The 21,081-nt window shown below is 40.7% G+C and overlaps 1 protein-coding gene across 6 annotated transcripts in view; it reads left to right on the forward strand.

The window, feature by feature from the left end:
• The window catches only part of LOC138748554 (dnaJ homolog subfamily C member 13), a 173,059-nt gene that overhangs the window by 55,587 nt on the left and 96,391 nt on the right, over nucleotides 1–21,081 (forward strand). For all 6 annotated transcript variants that reach the window (XM_069908999.1, XM_069908992.1, XM_069908984.1 and 3 more), the window contains 9 exons: nucleotides 1,819–1,901; nucleotides 8,132–8,285; nucleotides 13,933–14,036; nucleotides 14,125–14,284; nucleotides 16,734–16,796; nucleotides 17,298–17,399; nucleotides 17,480–17,584; nucleotides 18,776–18,978; nucleotides 20,877–20,961. In XM_069908999.1, the coding sequence (XP_069765100.1) occupies nucleotides 1,819–1,901; nucleotides 8,132–8,285; nucleotides 13,933–14,036; nucleotides 14,125–14,284; nucleotides 16,734–16,796; nucleotides 17,298–17,399; nucleotides 17,480–17,584; nucleotides 18,776–18,978; nucleotides 20,877–20,961 (1,059 nt within the window). The remainder of the gene's footprint in view (nucleotides 1–1,818; nucleotides 1,902–8,131; nucleotides 8,286–13,932; nucleotides 14,037–14,124; nucleotides 14,285–16,733; nucleotides 16,797–17,297; nucleotides 17,400–17,479; nucleotides 17,585–18,775; nucleotides 18,979–20,876; nucleotides 20,962–21,081) is intronic.

A 21,081-nucleotide genomic window follows, 5' to 3' on the forward strand; every position in this document is an offset into this window, starting at 1 on the left:
AGTGAACAAATGAAATATTCCATAAAATACTATTGTGAGAGTAGTCTAACCCACTGATTCTTCTGGTAAAGTGTGCAAATGGTGTTTATGATCATTATCTAGTTTTCTGGTATGAGTTAAATACTCACATCCTACTTAAAATTTGAAGGAGTATTTGGTGTATCTACATTCCATTTGTTTCTAGTATATCCATACACCACCCTAATGCAACGCATGATAATTTAATTCAGTGATCACCGATGATTCTGCTTGCTTTGTGTCACTGCTGGAAAATGGCATTATTTAATTACCTTTGCTGATGTACACTCCACTTCTGCATCGTTTACCTGGTGTTGCTCCATGAAAAGTTTGACACTGGCTCACTTAATTCCCTCTTCGAATTTCACTGCAATGTAAAAAGATTTTAAAAGCAATTGGCAGAGTTTGTGGGAAGACTACTTCCTCCAACTTGAAAATATAAAAGGATGTGGTTTGGAGAATGGTGTTAGAAAAGATTTTGGCAAAGGGAATTGAGAGATGTCTGTCCAGGCAGTGGAGGAAATAGAGATTGGTGAGGTCTTGTGACTATTGCCTAATTCTTGGGTTATCATTGAGCAGCCTAGCTCTCATGTTATTTCCATTTAGTAAGAATTTGCACAATGCAATCTATGGTCATGATGAAATATCAGAATTGAGAAAGATCTATTGATTTTGATTTGGGCATTCATTTCTGGAAACTTTAAAACACTCATTTTCATAATTCATAATTTTTAAATCTGTTCTACGGCAGATCCTGAATTGCCATTTAGAAAATCATCCTTTCTACTTTCATCTGTTATTCATTGCACCATTGTTGTCAGCAAGCTTGGAAATGTACCTATCTGTTCTTTTTAGTGATTTATGAATGAAGTGAAAATGCTGATGCCCTTTATCCCTGCAAGTCATAATTTGTCACATCCTACTAACTGGTAAACATTGTGATCCCTTTCATCAGATATTTCCCTTTCAATTCCCAATTTTGTCTGTACACTGCTTCTATTTTTGGTCACATTTTTTGTGCAGTCTTATGTAGAATGTTGTTGGTCTAAATAATTAACATCTAATGACATTTCCTTGTTTCATTGTTGCCTGAAGTTGGGTGTGGTTTGTTCTATAGCTCTCCGATTAGTTACATTTTTACAAATGCTTGGTCTCACTTTTTAAATAATGTTTCCCCCTTAATAAAAGAAGCTTGTATGTTCAAGTTCCTTGTATGTTCTGGTTGTAAATAACTCAACTACATTTGTCCAGAATAAAGCGAGAATAATATTTTGTCAAACTTGTGAATTTGATTAAATTTGGGCTTTTTATTATCTGAACTCTTTGAATTTAAAAATACTAATGCAATACATCTTTATTCTCGGGCTGCACAGCACCTAATAGCCTGAATACGCCTGAGATTTTCTGATATTGGAAACTAAGCAGGCTCGGAACTGGTCAGTACTTGGAGGGGAGATTGCCTAGGAACATCAGGTGCTGTAGGTTTCTGTGAGGGGCGCTGGACAAAATGGTGACTCTCTGGCTTACGGCAGACAAAAGTTAAAGAATATAATGTATTCAATGTTACATTCAAAATGTAGTATTACATGGCAATAATGAAACCTTTACCGCATTTAACTTTTCAGCACTTGCTTTTGGTTAATAGTTTATACATTTTAGAAAATAGATTTTCAAAACATTTTCAATACGAGTACCCATACCAGATAAGAGTTTTGTGTAGCATGCTTTCACAAATAATTTTAAACTGTCAGGTGTAGATGTGTATCATTTGATTGATTGAAATTTGTCTTGGATTTGTAGAATCCCAACCAGAAACCAGTTGTTTTAAGAAAAAGACGTCAGAGGATTAAAATAGAAGCAAATTGGGACCTCTTCTATTATAAGTAAGACATTAACATTTTGTATATTCTTATTTTCATTGATTTGTCAGAGGGCAGGATGTAGATTCTGATGAAATGTCCTGCATTTCACTATCACTTCTGTTGGAGCAGCTGGCTGGTATTGCAATATGGTCACATGGGTAACTTGCAAAATTTACAGCTTAATCATAAGTTTGTGTTTTGCCATTGATTAAAGGCTAAAACAAGGGGGGAAATATCAGTCTTCCGCAGCATTCCATTCAAAAATATCAAACCTAATTTGTGACCAGACTCCATGTTTACTTGAGGATCTTGAATGCTTCATTGTTTATTCTTTTAAACTCAAGGAAGTACAATACCATCACACTCAACAGCACAGGAATATACCCTTCGGTTCATCTAGTCTATGCTGAACTATTTTTCCACCTGGTCGCATCAACCTGCCCCCAGACCATTCTTCTCCATAACCCTTCCAATCATGTACCTTTCCAAATTTTGCTTAAATGTTGAAAAATTGAATCTGCTTCCACAACTACAGGGAGCTGGTTTGTTCCACACTCTCAACACCTTCTGAGTGAAGAAGTTCCCCATTGTGTTCCCCTTAGACATTGTACTTTTCACCCTTAACCCAGGTCCTCTTGTTCCTTTCTCACCCAATCTCAGTGGAAATAGCCTGCTGCATTTACCCTATCATCATTACCCTTCATAATTTTGTATACCTATATCAAATCTCCTCATTCTCTGCTCCAACCTTTTCCTATAACACAGCTCTTCAAGTCCCAATAAACATCTTTGTAAATGTTCTGTGCACTGCTGTGACATTTTCCCTGACTAGCAACGCCCCTCCCTCTCAATTGTGTGTAAAACAAAATGGAACCCAGAACATTGAACTGCCAGTCCTGCCCCTCCGGCATAATGCCAAGCTCTAAGCTCATTCACTTTTCCTCACCCAATGGTCTTTGCATGGAAATAGACACAACTCAGAACGTTATTCACTCCATGCTGCATTTCTGGCTGCAGGCTTAATATCTTTATCCAGAACCATTCTACTATCTGCTCTGGTAGTCTGGTTCCCATCTCCAAACAGTTCTAATTTAAAACAATCAGAGTTTAACATCTAGTCATATGGTGAATATGCCAACCCCAGCCATAAATGTGATGGAGAAGGTGCATTATATCTGCAGAATTACAGTTTCCCATTTCCTTCCTCCCCCACTTAAAGTATAATCTTTGGGGAGGGAGTATAATCATTTAGCCACAGCAGGAAGCCAAATCCCTGTTCTTTCTTTGGCTTGGCTTCGCGGACGAAGATTTATGGAGGGGGTAAAAAAGTCCACGTCAGCTGCAGGCTCGTTTGTGGCTGACCAGTCCGATGCGGGACAGGCAGACACGATTGCAGCGGTTGCAAGGGAAAATTGGTTGGTTGGGGTTGGGTGTTGGGTTTTTCCTCCTTTGCCTTTTGTCAGTGAGGTGGGCTCTGCGGTCTTCTTCAAAGGAGGCTGCTGCCCGCCAAACTGTGAGGCGCCAAGATGCACGGTTTGAGGCGTTATCAGCCCACTGGCGGTGGTCAATGTGGCAGGCACCAAGAGATTTCTTTAGGCAGACCTTGTACCTTTTCTTTGGTGCACCTCTGTCACGGTGGCCAGTGGAGAGCTCGCCATATAATACGATCTTGGGAAGGCGATGGTCCTCCATTCTGGAGACGTGACCCATCCAGCGCAGCTGGATCTTCAGCAGCGTGGACTCGATGCTGTCGACCTCTGCCATCTCGAGTACCTCGACGTTAGGGGTGTGAGCGCTCCAATGGATGTTGAGGATGGAGCGGAGACAACGCTGGTGGAAGCGTTCTAGGAGCCGTAGGTGATGCCGGTAGAGGACCCATGATTCGGAGCCGAACAGGAGTGTGGGTATGACAACTGCTCTGTATACGCTTATCTTTGTGAGGTTTTTCAGTTGGTTGTTTTTCCAGACTCTATTGTGTAGTCTTCCAAAGGCGCTATTTGCCTTGGCGAGTCTGTTGTCTATCTCATTGTCGATCCTTGCATCTGATGAAATGGTGCAGCCGAGATAGGTAAACTGGTTGACCGTTTTGAGTTTTGTGTGCCCGATGGAGATGTGGGGGGGCTGGTAGTCATGGTGGGGAGCTGGCTGATGGAGGACCTCAGTTTTCTTCAGGCTGACTTCCAGGCCAAACATTTTGGCAGTTTCCGCAAAGCAGGACGTCAAGCGCTGAAGAGCTGGCTCTGAATGGGCAACTAAAGCGGCATCATCTGCAAAGAGTAGTTCACGGACAAGTTTCTCTTGTGTCTTGGTGTGAGCTTGCAGGCGCCTCAGATTGAAGAGACTGCCATCCGTGCGGTACCGGATGTAAACAGCGTCTTCATTGTTGGGGTCTTTCATGGCTTGGTTCAGCATCATGCTGAAGAAGATTGAAAAGAGGGTTGGTGCGAGAACACAGCCTTGCTTCACGCCATTGTTAATGGAGAAGGGTTCAGAGAGCTCATTGCTGTATCTGACCCGACCTAAAGTCCTATTAACTGGCTCTTTCTGGTCATCTTCCAAATTATTTTCCTTTCATAGCTTGTTCAGTTTCCTTTTGATAATGGCTGCTTTCACATGCTGAATTCCAGATCCAGTCCATTCTATATATTTTTAAAATGTTCACATTTCCTGTCACTTTGAACCCTTGTCTCTTACTTATTTCAGTATCAAGGTAAATAATTCATTCATTTACCTAGTCATGGTTTTTTGTACCCCCCTCTCAAATCTTTGCTCTGCCACAGCTGGAACGACAGCCCCAGATCTCCATTCTAAATTTTTTTCCTGAAATTCCCCATCCAAGTAAATCTTTTCTGCAAGTACTTTCAACTCTGTTTAGTTGCTTTGTCCCTTTGATTATTTTCTTAAAGCTTTCCAACACTTGGATTAAACAGTATGACTTTGTACATGACTGTAAATTCATGACAAACCTTCTGCAATCTTCAGCCTTGTTTTTCCCAATCTAAGATTCAATCCATTCAAGTTTACTTGATGGAAACTAGCCTATTCAGTGCTTATAGTTCCATGGAGAATTTTCTATCTCCATCTCACTGTGATAATATATAGAATGTTTTGAATGGATCAGTTTTCTTATTCCATCTTATTTAAACACAATGTTGGGGAAAATCAAGTACCGAGTCATGTCCATTTGTTTTTCAGGCATGTTACCACAATGTCAAGTTTGTGCCCATTTCAATCCTTTCTCAGTTTCTCTACATCGTAAAGTTGTCCATCTTGTAGCTTCCGATCTTGCCTAATATTGTACTACTATCTACTTTGGTTCTATGCACCATTTCTTTCTGCACCACATTTCTTTTCACTGCTACATGCTGATGCCCAATTCAGACGCAGTTTATTTCCTCCTTTATCATTGATCATTCCCAGTCCTTGTCTTGCTACCTGCTTATTGCTTATAAGTATGTAGAAATTTCTATTGGATTCCTTTTTTGCCTGCCAACCTTTTTTTAATTTCATTACTTTTCCTTTAAACCTTTTTGGCATGATGCATTCAGCTCGGTTCTTGTGTCATAACCCTTTCTGTCATCACTATCTCAAACATAAACTAAATGCTAGAGGTGCTCAGCGGGTCAAGTTGTGTCAGTCAGGATAGCATTTCAATTGGAGGACTCTGTCAGACCTGGGAGGTGCTGTTGAAGGCTTATTAATTACAACTGATGTATCTGGATGAAACTGGAATAGAAAATGACTGAAAGTGAGCATATGCTGGATGTCATTGGAAATATTAATATCGGGCATATCATCTGTGTCAAGCGAACAAACAATTTCAGAGATTGATGGCCTTTTATCACATTTGCAAATTTTGGTTATCTGTCGAATCAGTAAGTCCCAAGGTTTGTAATGTGCTAGTCAGCACACAAGTTGTTGTTGCTTAAGTTAGTTGGGCTTTGAAACAATGCAAGAGGAAAAAGAGGCAAGAACAGGATGGAGAATTCAAGTGACAGCAGTTGGAAGTTCAAGATCATTGGGATTCCGTACTTGTTCCCTCAAACATCCCTTTTCTACCCATTCGATGCTCCTTGATCAGTTCAGCCATTCCAGGCTTTAATCCCTTGTTTGTTTGCCATGGTCTGCCTATGACAGATTTACGAAGGCTGTCACTGAACAGTTGATACTTGGCAAAGTATTTTGTAACTTTATCTTTAATTATAGACTGGGGTGTAATTTCTCTGCAAAGATATTGATACCAATTGTTTGATTGTGACAAAAGAGCTTCCTCTACATTCAGCAGCAGTGGTGTTAAGGATGCACTGTGTTGGAGCATTTGGTGCTGCTGCCTTGCATCTCTTGGGACCTTGTTTCAAGACTAATCTATTATGCTGTGTAGAATTTGTATGTTCTATATATCCACCAGGTCCTCTGGTTTATTTAACCACTATAAGTTATTGCTTAATATTAATGACAAGGAAAAAAGTTTGAAAGGCATGTAAGAAATCAAGTTAAAGTTCAATGAAAGGAGGAATGGCAGTATGATTTCATCCCCAGAAGGGTGATTTGGACTGAACAACTATGTCATTATAAGAGCATTGTCAGTTTAAAGGCAAAACTTTCAGTCGTGCAGACAGATCTTTTGATCCTGCGGTACTTTATGGTTGTGCTGAGAGTAGTATGGGGACATTCAAGAGCCTGATAGCTGTTGCATTAAAAACTATTATTGAACTTTGAGGTGTTGGACTTCAGGCCTTCTGCCTGAAGGGAGCAACAAGATGTGATTATGGCCGAGTGGGTTGGTGTCCATGATGGACTTGGCTCGGTTTTCCACTTTCTGGAGCCTTCATCATTCTTGGGCATTTTGAGTTTTCAAACCAGGCTATGATGCAACCAGTTAGTACATGTTCCACAGTGGAATATTTAACATGACAAACCTCCTCAGACTTCCAGGGTTCCCTCTAGCTCCAAAATAAGACAATTATTTTTCCCCTACAGTGGCTGCCTAACCTGAATGTTTCCAATATTTTCTTTTTATTTTTGGTTTTGAGCATCTGCAGTGTACTTGTTCTATACCAAGAAACTCAGATTGGGAAACAACAATAAGTGTACATTTCCCTTCATAAGAACATAAAAAAATAGGAGCAGGAGTCAGCCATCTGGTTCATCAAGCCTGCTCTGCCATTCAATAACATCAAAGGTCATCTGGCTGTCGAACCAGCTCCACTTACCTGTCCATTTCTCATCACCCTTAATCCTCCTTGAAAATCTTTCTATCTGTGTCTTAAATACCATACAATGAGACACCCTCTGCTGCTTCCTTGGGCAAAGAATTCCACAGATTCGCTACTTTCTGGTAAGGGAAGCGATCCCTGAATCTTTACCGTCTTCTAATACTATTGTCATCTATAAGTGGAAATCACCTCCCTGCTTCCACTCGAGCTATTCTTTTCATAATCTGAGTCTCCAAGATACTCCCCCCACCCCCCCCCCCAATCCTTCTAAACACCAATCAGTATAGCCTTGGACTACTTGTTATCTCCTCATAAGCTATCTCTAATTTCCCAAATCAAGAGTGAACCTTCTATGCACTGCCTCTAGGGCTAGTATATCTTTCTCAAGCAAGGAGACTAGAACTGTACATAGTCCTCAAAGCTTCCGTTAATGACAAGTTGTTTGGGAAGTTGCTCGTTACATGGGAGACTAGATACTGATGGCTAAGGTATCTTCTGAATGATCAGCATAAGTTAACACGTGTTGCCATGTAAAAAAAACCCAAAGAAAACTTGAACTGATTCAGAACAAGAAAATTATTCAAGTCCTAAATGTAAAATTGTGTTATAAAAATCTATTTCGTTTTTTTTCAATAGTTGTTCAAGGAAATTCTGCTTAAATGCAATTGTAAATTTCATAAATGAGAGTGGCACCGTTTGTGTTGCGCTAACTTCTTCACTATTACAGCACCAGCGACCTGGGTTCGAATCTGGCTCTATCTGAAAGAAGTTTGTACATCCTTGTGTAAATGTGGGTTTCTTTTGAGTACTCTGGTTTTCTCCTACATTTCAAAGATGTGTGGGGATAGTGGGTTAATTGAATATATTTGGCTCTGCCAGAAGGGCCTGTGACTATGCTGTATTTTTTTAAATTTAGAGATTCAGCATCTCTAAATATATAGCATTATGTTTATCATACTGTATCTCTTAAATAAAAATCAAATCTAAAACTAATGAGCAATTATCTTCCCCAACCTACCCCACCCCCCCAAATAGATTTCAGATGGATCATGCCAAATCCAACCTAATCTGGAATTACAAAACAAGAGAAGAATTAAGAGATGCTTTTGAAGCAGAATTGAGAGCATTTAACATTGACAGAGAGCTGGGCAATGCCAGTGTTATCTCATGGAATCATCAGGAATTTGAAGTAAGAGAAAATGGCTATTCTAAGTTCTTGATGCATTATCTTATTGTGTTCTATTATATGAGCTTTTTATGTCCAATGCCTTTCAGCAACAAATGTGTATTTTCTTTCTAACTCACTTTATCTTTTTTTCTCCAACCTGCTTCATTACACCTTCCCTCTTCCCCTTTGGAAAATTATGGTGGAGTTGTTTTCTACTTTTTAAAATGTGGGAGGTTTAAAACCAAATCAAGCACACTCTTTGTACTATTTTTGTGCAAGCTTTTACGTTCAAGGACTCTATCAATATTTTCTGGTTAGTTACTCAAGTATTAATTGTAATATGTGAAAGTCTTCCATTTTTACTGCTCCTTTATTAGTTGAAATATGTCTGGTTTAGAATAGTAAGGATGAAAAGCCATGTAGTGTTTCCTTTACTTAAACCATTTCCCAGAAGGCATCAAACTGGCCATGTGATGTCAGTGCATAATGACATCAGCACGGGTTGAGCATATGATTCGGGGTTTTAAAAGGTTACGTGGGTGATGAAGAATAAATCCGTTTGATTCACATGAAAAGTGCCTTGTGTGGTTATTTTGTCGTGCCCACTGTGATTCCACTGGCCACAATTTTGACCCAGACAAGTCCAAAAGCGTATTTTTGGACAAATGTGGTCTCTGCAGCCGTTGTTGTGAAGCTACCACCTTTCTGGACAGCTGAGCCTGAACAGTGGTTCCAGCAGGCTTAAGGACAATTTCACCTTCGCAAAGTTGAATTGGGCACCACTTGTTATTACTATTACCATCTTGTCAGTGCCCTGGACCAGGCCGTTACTAAGAGGGTCGGCGACTTCCTATGGGATCCACCACGTACCAGCAAAATAAACGGTGCTTGGCTATTACGAAGTACCAGTAGAGCCAGAAGACATTCCAAATAGCAATAATTACCCCGTTTGGGTTGTTCAAATTTTTACGAATGCCATTCAGAATAAATAATGCTTTAAAAGCACTTTTATTAAGTGTATATTGTATGTCCCATAGGGAAAGGCAACCAAACTACTACACCTCAATGGGTTGGGAGACTGCACCCCATCAGAACTAATGGAAGTAATGCTGTTCCTGGCAACTGGAGAAAGGTCCAATATGTTATTTGAGCAGCTCTTTTTAGAGCAAATGCCAGATGATATTAGGCTCTTGTTATCCAAGTGTTCATTTGAAGACCCAAGGGCTGTAGCAGCAGAGGCAGACATTCTATGGCTGTCAAAAATGTACAGTGAGGAAAGAGGTCTGCACAACCAACCCCTCTGATGTTGACGACCAAGTGTCATACTCTTAGCACATCACTCCCTACAAGGAGGCAACGCCTCAAGACAAGCAAGCAGCCTGTGGACACCTCATCTTGGTGTTATTACCACAGGCGTTGGGGAGTTAATGTCTGCAAGTGTCTTCCATCCTGCTTGTTTGTGGGAATCGCACAGGCCAACCACCAGTAAGGGCTGTGGTGATTGGCGAGAAACCTGCAAGACTACTGTATGTATGGGACCAATTGTCCCAGCAAAATTTTCTAGTGGATACTGGTTCAGAGGTTAGTGTATTTCCACCCACCAGTTTTGACGTGCGCCATCCTACCCTGGACCTGCAACTACAAGTAATTAACAGTTCCAACATTCTGACTTTTAGCACCAAGAAGATTAATGTCAAGTTCGAGAATCATCTCTACATTTGGCCATTTATTATAGCAGCAGCATCCCAACCTTTGGTTGGTGCAGATTTTCTTCAGACTCATTCACTCCTCGTCGACTTGGAAGGGCATTGGCTAATAGTTGGAACTACTTTTCAGACTATTCCTCTGGTGGACGCCTATACCCCTGCTCTGCGCCTTCAAGCATTAAGTAAACCAGTAGATGAATTCTCCAAGCTGTTGGAAAATTTCCATGAGATGACTACAATTTTCTGCCTCTACTGCAAAGCACGGTGTTATTCACCGCATTTGTACTAAGGGTCCTCCTATCTATGCTAAAGCGTGCCGCTTGCCTCCACTGTGTTTAGCCAAGGAAGAGTTTGCCGAGATGGAGGAACTAGGCATAATTCGTTGGTCTGACAGTCCCTGGGTGTCTCCATCACATATGGACCTGAAACACAATGGAGGTTGGCGACCATGTGGAGATTACAGGTGGCTTAACCACTCCACCATTCCAGATTGTTATTTGATACCTCATATTCAGGATTTCTCAGCTAATTTGCATGGAACGAAGGTCTTCTCCAAAATAGACTGTGCTTGGCTATCACCAAGTACCAGTAGAGCCAGAAGACATTCCAAAAATAGCAATAATTACCCTGTTTGGGTTGTTCGAATTTTTACGAATGCCATTCAGATTAAAGAATGCTGCTCAATCATTTCAACAGGTGATGGATGCTTTAGGACGTGGTATGACCAATATCTTAATTTACCTCAATGACATTTTAGTGGCCAGTGGAACTAACGAAGAACATTTGGAACATCTTCATACACTTTTTATTCATCTTCAAAAGTTTGGACTGACCATTAATCCAGATAAATGTGTTTTTGGACAAGAAATTATTGATTTCTTGGGGCATAGGATTACTCAGGAAGGCATGACTCTGCTGCCATCCAAAGTTGAGGCCATTACCAAATACTCAATACCCGCTACAGTTAAAAGGCTGCAGGAATTCTTGGGAATGGTAAATTTTTACTGTCAGTTTCATATCCCGAAACACCAGAACCATTCATTTGACTGAAGAGGGAAACCATGCCTTCGTGAAGACTAAAGATTTGCTGACTTATGCCACCATTTTTTTGCTCAGCTATCCAGTTTTAAATGCAGACACCGCCAAATACTACAGATACTTCCAGTATGGTCGTAGGATGTGCACTTCATCAATATGTCATTAGGCAATGAAAACAGTTAGCATTCTTCAGCCGCCATCTTCATGAAGCAGAGAAGAAATACAGTGCTTTTGATAAGGAACTTTTGGCCATTTACTTGTCTATTCGACACTTCTGTTATTTTTGGAGGGTAGAGATTTTACTATGTTCACTGACATTAACATTTGCGTTTTCCAAGGTCGCAGAGCCCTGATTAGCATGACAACAATGGCAATTATCATTCATTTCAGAATTCTCCACAAAAATACTACATATTTCCAGAATAGACAATGTAGTAGCTGATGCACTTTCCCACTCTGCTCCAGTCGAGGTTTCTTCTGTAGATCAAGATCTTGACTACACAGCTTTGGCCATGGCCCAAGAACATGACCATGAGACAATGCTTATTGGACTACAATCACGGACCTGCAATTGAACGATGTCCAGTTTCGCGTTCATGGCAAACTACTCCTCCGTGATATATCAATGGGACACCCATGTCCAGTAGTTCTGGCATCATGGAAACGTAGACTATTTGACTCTGTGCATGATCTCTCACATTGATCGATTAGTTCAACCATTTGAAAGGTTTCAGACAGGTTCGTGTGGCACAGTCTTAAAGACGTTACACAAATGACGAGGTCCTGCATTGCTTGCCAGAAAGCAAAGGTTAAGCAGCATACTAAAGCACCACTGCAGTCCTTCCCAGCACTTACTTGGTGTTTTGCTCATGCCCAAGTGGACATGTTGGTCTGCTTCCTGTTTCAAGAGGATACCTTTTTTTAACAGTAATAGACAGGTTTACGCAGCGGCCCGAGGCCGTGCCTATGGTAGATGCTACTACAGACACTCCTGGGTGTCTCGATTTGGTTTACCAGCACGTGTTACTTCGGATAGAGGACCACCATTTACTTCCTTGATGTGGACGCCCTTGTCTCGCTTATTCGGTACAACAATTCATCATACGAATGCCTATCAAACCCAGTCCAATGGAATGGTGGAAAGCTATCATCGACATCTTAAGTCAGCCTTGATGGCTTGGTTAGAGGGCCCAAACTGGGCTGATGAGCTACCCTGGGCATTAGAATAACTCCAAAGGAGGACCTCTAAGCTTCATCTGTGGAGCTTGTGTACTGCGCATCATTGGTGGTTCAGGGGAGTTCGTCCCCTACCATTCCAACTCCAGGGATGATTCTAAGGAACTGTTGAACAGGCTAAGGGAGACCGTAGGAAAATTGACCCCTATTCCACCATCTTCGCACAGAGAACACTGCCTGAAGACCTTGAAAACTGTTACTGCCTTTGTCCGAAGGGGAACACTTAGTCAACCTCTACAGATCCCCATGAAAGACCTTGTAGGATACTCAAGACAAACTAGGTCAACCTGAATTTTGGACATTGGAGGGAAGCCACAGTCTTTCACTATTAAACAAGCACATGTGGACAAGTCTTCCCCACTGCAGCAGCCAACAGTCTGTCACAGAGGTCAACCACATAAAAGACTGACAAACCTTCCTGCTGGTTCGGGAGGAGGGGGGAGGGTGGGGTGTCCACCGTATAGCGGTGCTATGGCAGCCCTACAAGTCCCAGAAGGCATCGCGGCATCGAAGTGGTCATGTGACATCAGTTCGTGATGAAGTCCGCGCGGGTCAAGCATGTGATTCGGGCTTTTAAAAGGTCGTGCAGGTTATGAAGAGTAAATCAGTTTGATTCACTCTTAAAAATTCCTTGCATGGTAATTTTGTTGTGTCCACAATTCTGGTCACCACATCATAGGAAGCATGTGATTGCATAGGAGAGGGTGTAGAAGAAATTCAGGATGTTCTCTGGACTGGAAAACAAGAACTATAAGAAGAGACTGGATAAAATGGGCTTGTTGATAATATGGAGCTAAAATTGCTGAGGGGTGACCAGATAGAGATGTACAAAAATAAGTGATAGGGTAGGTAGTCAGTCTTTATTTTTCCCCTCAAGCAAAAAGTGAGCATGTAAAGGTGAGGTTTTGAAGTGTGTATTCTTAGAGAAAGTGTAATATATTGGAGGCATTCAGAAGGGCACTTGAATAGAAAAGGTATGAAGGGTAATGCACTGATGTAGGTACATGAGAAGATGAATGTGGATGAGCAAAATGGTTAGTATGGACATGGTTGGCCCAAGTGCCCATTTCAGTGCTACATGACTGACTCTATTGCAACTTGCCCTATTATTGTTTGTTAGGGATTTGTTTGTTCTTGCCATTCCTACATATAATAGTCAATATCTTGTCATTTGCCACAGTAAATGAGGAAACTGTCTCTTATCAATTTGCTCCCAATTTTATTTGCTACATTTTTGTTTCATTTATCTTGTTTTCACTAGAATAATTTATTTGCTTGTTTAATTTCAGTCTCAATAATTGTTTTTTCCTTAAAATTGTTTCTCCTAACATAAATATGACAAACGAAAATCTAAAATAAATCAAGGAATTTTCATTGGCATTAGTTTTGTAGAAATCCTACTGGGTATTAACTGTGCTGAAAATATCTGCATATGCTGATGGTGGGGTTTTTAAATACACACTTCTGCAATTTTACACCAAAACTGAAGAAAATTGAATGTAGACCATGCTAGACATAATGGTAATCTTGGGAGCTTTCTCCATGAAGGATTTTGTTCTTTGTTTCTTTTTATTCTGTTGTCTTTCTGTTGAAATATGGTTATGTCATGCAAGACCTCTAATATTTAGTGCTGTCGCTACTTTTAATTTGGGAATATTTCAGCACTGGTCAGCATTTTCCTTATTCAGGTTAAGTACGAATGCCTCGTAGATGAAATCAAAATTGGAGATTATTACCTGCGTCTGCTGTTGGAAGAAGGGGAAAATGAAGAATCTGGTGCAATCAAGAGATCGTAAGCCTGAGTGCATTTTACAAATTTCTTTGTTTATTTGTGTGTTTCCTCTTTGTATCTTTTTTTCCAATGTGTGCATTTATTACAGGTATGAATTTTTCAATGAGTTGTATCATCGCTTCTTGCTTACCCCTAAAGTGAACATGAAGTGTTTATGTTTGCAAGCTTTGACCATTGTTTACGGCAAATGCTATGAAGAGATAGGACCATTCAGTGACACTAAATACATTGTTGGAATGCTGGACAGGGTGAGCACAATAAATCTTTTGAACTTTCTTCATCACTTTACACATCTTTAGAAAAGCTACAAAGTGAATCTGGTTTTCCAAATTGGGCAAACTCTTTTTCATTGCACCACAACAAAACCTATTTAACGTAGCCATGGAATTGTTTTTCATTTGTTTTCTCAAAAATGGTGCAGCTATGGGTGAAATTGACCCCTTTTTTTGAGATTTGCAAATCGAACTTTATGATGCTTGTACAAGATGTCACTCTTTTGGATAGGCAAGTGCAGAAGTTTTGTATTAAAATATGTTTTCCTCTGTATTTATAGGATTAGTCATTTGCAAGACATGGAGCATGTGCACTTACATGTCTTCTAATTTTGCTGCAATGGTTATTTGAATTAGTTTGCAAAAGCTGATCATGTACTTAGAACCCAAGTTTATATCTAGACTTGGGGTGTCATGTAAATAATTGAAGCATTTAAACCAATAGTTTTGAGCATTGGAAACTAAAGTATTTGTTTGATTGGTGCGCCTGTTAGTTTTTGTTGCATTACTTCCGCAGAGTGTTAATTGTTTTTTTTGGAGTTTGAGAGTGTCAGAATGGCAGGTGATTAAGTTGAAGCCGAAGGAATTGAAACCCAACCATTCCCATGTTTCTATCAAGGAAACATTTTTGAAATAAAATATTAAGTATTGGGTCACACTGTCCTCAACAGTTTTGTCACATTGTGTTAATGTGTCATGTGGCACTCCCTGCTACATCAGAGAGACATTCTGGATAGATATCTTGAAGTGATTTTCAAATCGATCGTCGTCACAATTTAGATATTTTCATGCGATCAAAGATTAACTTTTGCAGTAGGCTCAAACAGTGGTCTCATAGCTAAATTTATCAAGCAGAATCTTCACTTGGACCCCGAGGCCAAGATGGTGCTGATGGATAATCTTGTATCTGTAGGTACGGCTGTTGCTTTTTCATTGTAAATTCCACCTGTTGGTCAGTGGCACCATGTTACTCCAGATTCATGTACCACGATGCTGGTACATCCTGCAGTCAGGTGTTATCAAGATCCCATGCAATGGGTGGAAATATTTAAAACCATGAGATTGGGCTGTGGATGTCATGAGGGAGATCTTTGGCAATGTGCAGTCAACATTTCTTGGGCCCCTTTTGGTTTTTCTCTCTTCCTATTCTATCGGATCATTGATTAGATCAGTGCACAGGAAAACTTTAGCTGGGAGATATCTCAAATGAGATCTTGCTACAAGAAAATTTTATAACTTGGGTTGACCTTTTAATTTAAAATAGATAGGCCCTAGTCTATCTGTTTGCACAGAATTTAAAACAAAAATTAAATTTAGACATACAGTATGAAAACAAGTCCTTTTGGCCCATGAGCCAGTGTGGCCCAATTAAACCCAATTGACCAATACATTTTGAATGGTGGGAGTCAACTGAAGCCCTTGTCGAAAATCCATGCAGACACTGGGAGAACTTAGAAACTCCTTACAGACAGCGTGGGATTCGAACCCCAGTCCCGATTGTTGGTGCTGTAACAGCATTGCACTAACAGCTACAGTATCTGTGGTGCCCTAACTGGAACACTGAAGCATTAGAAACACCTTTTGAAACCGTGGATATTCTTTATATCTTGTGTGACAAAGGTGATGGAAATGCTCAGGATAAGTGCTTTATGTGATATGTGAAATCACTGAAGATTTGTGTAAATTCATAAAGGACTATTCCATATACGATTCTCCACAATTTTTCCTGGCTGATTAATTTGATCAAAGCAATATATTACTTTTGAAATAGCTGTTTTTGCCGTTTCTCAAATGCCTCTGGTCAGTCTTTTGCTCCTGAACTTTTCATCATCGACAATGCATAAAATAGAATCTGTAATCACTGAATGTAAAATGGCAATCTGGTGAATTCAGTTTAAAATACTGCTTTGGAAAAACAAGTTAATCACTCATCTACTATTTGTGGTGTAATTCACAGGATTTGAGGCATGGGAATGGCCTGCAGTAATTATTTTTCTGTTTGTTGCTACGTTAAGGAATAGTGTAATGATGATCTTTTTGTAAGGTCAATTGAAATTGATCATGACTGCAATAAACGGCTCCACGGCTCTTGGTATAGGATCTTTAAATTCCATCCAAGAATGCAAATGAGTCAGGAATTCAGCTGCTCATTTGAAAGACATTTCATTAAAATGCAGAACTGTACTGTATGTCAGCCTGGGTTTTTGAGTTTGTATCTCTGGATGTCTCTTGATGCTTGAAGCAAGAATATCACCCATCGAGTGCCAGCTTTGACTCTTTCTTTACAGTCTTATGCAACATTTGTGTTTTTAACAAAAGGGAATCCTTATTTGAAATAATTGAAGAGTCTAATCCTTGAGTTTGGATTTCATAAAGATGAAAATTTCCAAATAAATAACAACTGATGCTAATCTTGTCTTTGCAGTGTACAGACAAACTGGAGAGGGACAGACTAATTATTTTTCTAAACAAATTAATTCTTAACAAGGTGAGGAAGTATTCAAATTTCCAAACTATTATTTGATGAACTGGAAAATGGTTCATGGTTATTTTTAATATCTTAAATTCAATTAATGTGAATATTATGATTGAATAAATATACTCCAATCATTAAAATGAAAAACAGGGACTGCTGTTTGTTAGAAAAAATTTTATTTATAATTTTTTAATTTTTCACATTATGAACCATATCAACCAAAATATGAATTTGTTTTGCACTTTATCCAATTTGAGGCCTAATTCTTCTTGTGTTACTTAAAAGAAATATCTTTTTTTTGGTATGTTATTTTTTGTATTTTTATTTAGTGTCTGATTTAGTTCTTCCCAAAACATATTCACTTTCGTACATGCCCAAGTTGCATGTGATATTGTTCCCATTTCCTCCTTACAGCGAAAATATCTATCCGATAATGTTGAATCCCATTTTTTAATTTTTGAGGAGTAATATATCCCCTGTGTAACCAATTATACTGTATCATGCATGTTACAGAAAAATGTTAAGGATATCATGGATTCCACAGGGGTGAGAATTCTTGTGGATTTGCTTACTTTGGCTCACCTCCACACAAGTAGAGCAACTGTACCATTACAGGTGAGAATAACTCTAGACCAGTTGTTTACATTAAGTTGGCCTGATATTAGAGAAATGATGACAATTGTGTTTAATTTCAGAGCAATGTTATTGAAGCAGCGCCTGATATGAAGAGAGAAAGTGAAAAAGAATGGTACTTTGGCAATGCAGATAAGGAGAGACTTGGCCCTTACAGCTTTGAAGAGGTATGTTTTATTGGTATGAAATTTGTTAGCTCATTCTGCGGACATTTTGCAATAGTGGTTCTCTAAACCTAGCACCAATGCACTATAGCTTATAGAAAGGAAAGTTCATGGGATTTCATCAAGGTGCAGTAGTGCACAATGTTAAGGTACCAAGGATGGTTTCTTTATCAATCCTATTTTCTCTTTGGGGTTTCTACAAATGGGAACTTAATCTGAAATTAGGTATTGCCTGTTAAAGTGCTTCTCTGTTTATCTGGAGAATAAGTAGGCTCCCACTCAGCAGAGGGCGCTGGGCCGGGCAGCAGAGGGCGCTGGGCCGGGCCGCAGAGGGCGCTGGGCCGGGCCGCAGAGGGCGCTGGGCCGGGCCGCAGAGGGCGCTGGGCCGGGCCGCAGAGGGCGCTGGGCCGGGCCGCAGAGGGCGCTGGGCCGGGCCGCAGAGGGCGCTGGGCCGGGCCGCAGAGGGCGCTGGGCCGGGCCGCAGAGGGCGCTGGGCCGGGCCGCAGAGGGCGCTGGGCCGGGCCGCAGAGGGCGCTGGGCCGGGCCGCAGAGGGCGCTGGGCCGGGCCGCAGAGGGCGCTGGGCCGGGCCGCAGAGGGCGCTGGGCCGGGCCGCAGAGGGCGCTGGGCCGGGCCGCAGAGGGCGCTGGGCCGGGCCGCAGAGGGCGCTGGGCCGGGCCGCAGAGGGCGCTGGGCCGGGCCGCAGAGGGCGCTGGGCCGGGCCGCAGAGGGCGCTGGGCCGGGCCGCAGAGGGCGCTGGGCCGGGCCGCAGTGTTGGGTTCCTGTTTAAAAGTAGCATATACAGGAAGTGTGATCCAGCACAGTGACATTTCAAATATAATATTTTACTTTTGTTAATAGACTTGTTTGAATTTATTTGTCCTTGGGGATTTTAATGGCTAATTCCATGAAACTTGCTATTTGATTAAACATTCAAAGGAAGCTCGCTACAGTCTAACTATTGAACTGGTTAAGTTCTGGGTGGAATGATGTCAAAATAGCCAATGTTAAATTCTGTCCAAACAAAAGGAACTCACAATATGAATCCATCTTTGTAGTAATTGGCACGACTGTCAAACAATGATCTCTTCCACACCCAAGATATTTGAGCAACTATATTTAGTTTATTTAAAATAATTTAACTCCTCTACCATTAATTTGTGTGTGCAGTCATTAACGTAATGATTTTACTCTAGATGAAAGAATTATGGAAAAATGGTGTACTAACGCCAAAGACTCGTTGCTGGGCACAGGGCATGGATGGCTGGCGGGCTTTGCAGAACATTCCACAGCTGAAATGGTGTCTCTTAGCTAATGGACAGCCTGTGCTGAATGAGACTGATCTTGCTACACTTATCCTTAACATGCTTATTACCATGTGTGAATATTTTCCCAGCAGGTATTGGTTTTTCTTCTTTGCCATTTTAATTTGTGATGTGAATGATTATCAAAGCAATTTGTTTAAATGACCCATGTGCACATGAGGAATGACATTGGTTTAAATTGGTTTAAACCATGTTTAAATTGGTACTAAAGCCCAGCAAGAAGGGTTGCATTGGGTTCAGTGTGAGGCAGTGAACTTGGGTAAATGAAGAATAAGTGGAGGAAGCAATCATGATTTTGTTAGGATTAAAAATTTTCTAAATCAGAGTTGAACCAGTTTTATTTGGGCTTGATACAATTTAGCAAAATTGAAATGCAAACAACTACAGCAGTCTCAAGAATAGTAGATGTCGGGGAGAAAATGCAGAGTTCAATCTTTGCAATAAGAGAAGACAAAACTGACTAGTTTGAATGCCAAAGAGAATCCAAGGCTGGACAAAATGATGGGGGCAGAGTTCAAATACTGAGAGCATAACAGCATAAACCCAGAAGGTCTTGGAAAGCAAATCGATGGCCAAAAAAAGTCCCCACATTGTTGTAAATTGAAAAGAAAACAAAATAAAGTAGGTGTTTTTGGAGACTAAAGTAGTAATATAAACACGGTTGTAAACACTTCACATGAGAAGAAGTGTATGGTATTGACATTGAGGAAGATTGAAGAACTGAAGGGATGGAGTGAGAAAGAAAGCTAGTATGTTTAAAAATGGATAAAATGTCATGCCTGGGTAAAATTCGACTTTCATTTGAAAGATCAGATGGGCAAAATTCCTTTTACTGTTGTATAATAATATAGAAAATGTAATATTACACTAAATTTCTTTTTGCTTGCCGTAAAGCAGACAGTTGCCATGAGCATTGCCCTGTGCCCCTTGCTGTAAGAAAGAGAAGCAAAGAGAGTCCCTTCAGATACACTGTGTCCAAGGATTCTCCTCCAGTGCTCGTGCAGCAGCACAGACCCCTGTTTTATCCATCATCCCCCAAGATCCAGATCCAAACCTCCGATTTGATCAGTAAGCATTCAGCACTGGTGGCCCTTCAGGAGCCCTTCTTGCCCTCAGCACCCTCTTGAATCCCGCTTCTGATATCTGGTTCCCAAAAATTGGTGGCCAGCAGCTCACAATCTGTGTGAGCCCTTCGGCCCCAGTTGCCAATAGCCTACAGCCTGTGTGGGTCCTTCACACATTCAGCCCTTAGTTGATCTGCTGCTGTGGCCATTCCTGTAGGGCCATCTCCTATGCTTCTCCTCAATGGGGGGGGTTGGAGGGGAGGGTGGTGTTCTCCCTGTTACTGGTGCTGTGCAATAGATTAAAGAGGATTAGATGACGAATGCTCTATAATTTTCCAAACCTGGTAACATCTGTGGTATTCAAGGAGGTTGATAATGTGCACTTGGTGAACAACTCAGTAGAAGGAGTGTGAGGAAAATTCACCAGACTTGTTCTTGGGATGGCAGGTCTGTACTAGGTTGAGAGATTGAGTCGCCATAACCGAGAAAAATGAGAGATGAAATATAGAAAATTGTAGGGAACTTGAAGGACTGACTGGCAACACCTGTTTTTTCTGTGTTTGAGGGTGAAACTTGGAAACAGTTAACACACTTAGTTTTAAGGTTACAAAGGGTGGCAGAGTTAGTACCATGGTTAGCATCAGCAACTCTGTTTCCAGTCTGGCCCTGTCTGTAAGGAATTTATACATTCTCCCATGTCTTTATGGGTTTCCTCCTGATGCTTTGGTTTCCTCCCACATTCTAAAGATGTACAGGGTTAATTGGTCACATGAGCGTATTTGGGCAGTGCGGGCTTGTGGGCCAGAAGGGCCTAATGTCATGCTGTATCTCTAAATTAAAAAATGTAGATCATTGCACTCCATAGAATTGGGATTGTAATTAAAGTTTTTGAACTTTTTACATTCTAGAGATCAAGATAATGCTATTATCAGACCACTTCCCAGAATAAAGCGGCTGCTTACAGACAATACATGCCTTTCTCACATTGTTCAGGTACATCGATTCCTGTATTTAAAGCCATCATGGAAGTATTTTGTCTTGTATAGAGTTGTTCTGATAAAATAAATAATATGGTAATTTAATTAGATTAAATTTTGGGATGTTTGGAACATT

Source organism: Narcine bancroftii, chromosome 1 (genome assembly GCF_036971445.1).
Source record: "Narcine bancroftii isolate sNarBan1 chromosome 1, sNarBan1.hap1, whole genome shotgun sequence".
Lineage (NCBI taxonomy): Eukaryota > Metazoa > Chordata > Chondrichthyes > Torpediniformes > Narcinidae > Narcine > Narcine bancroftii.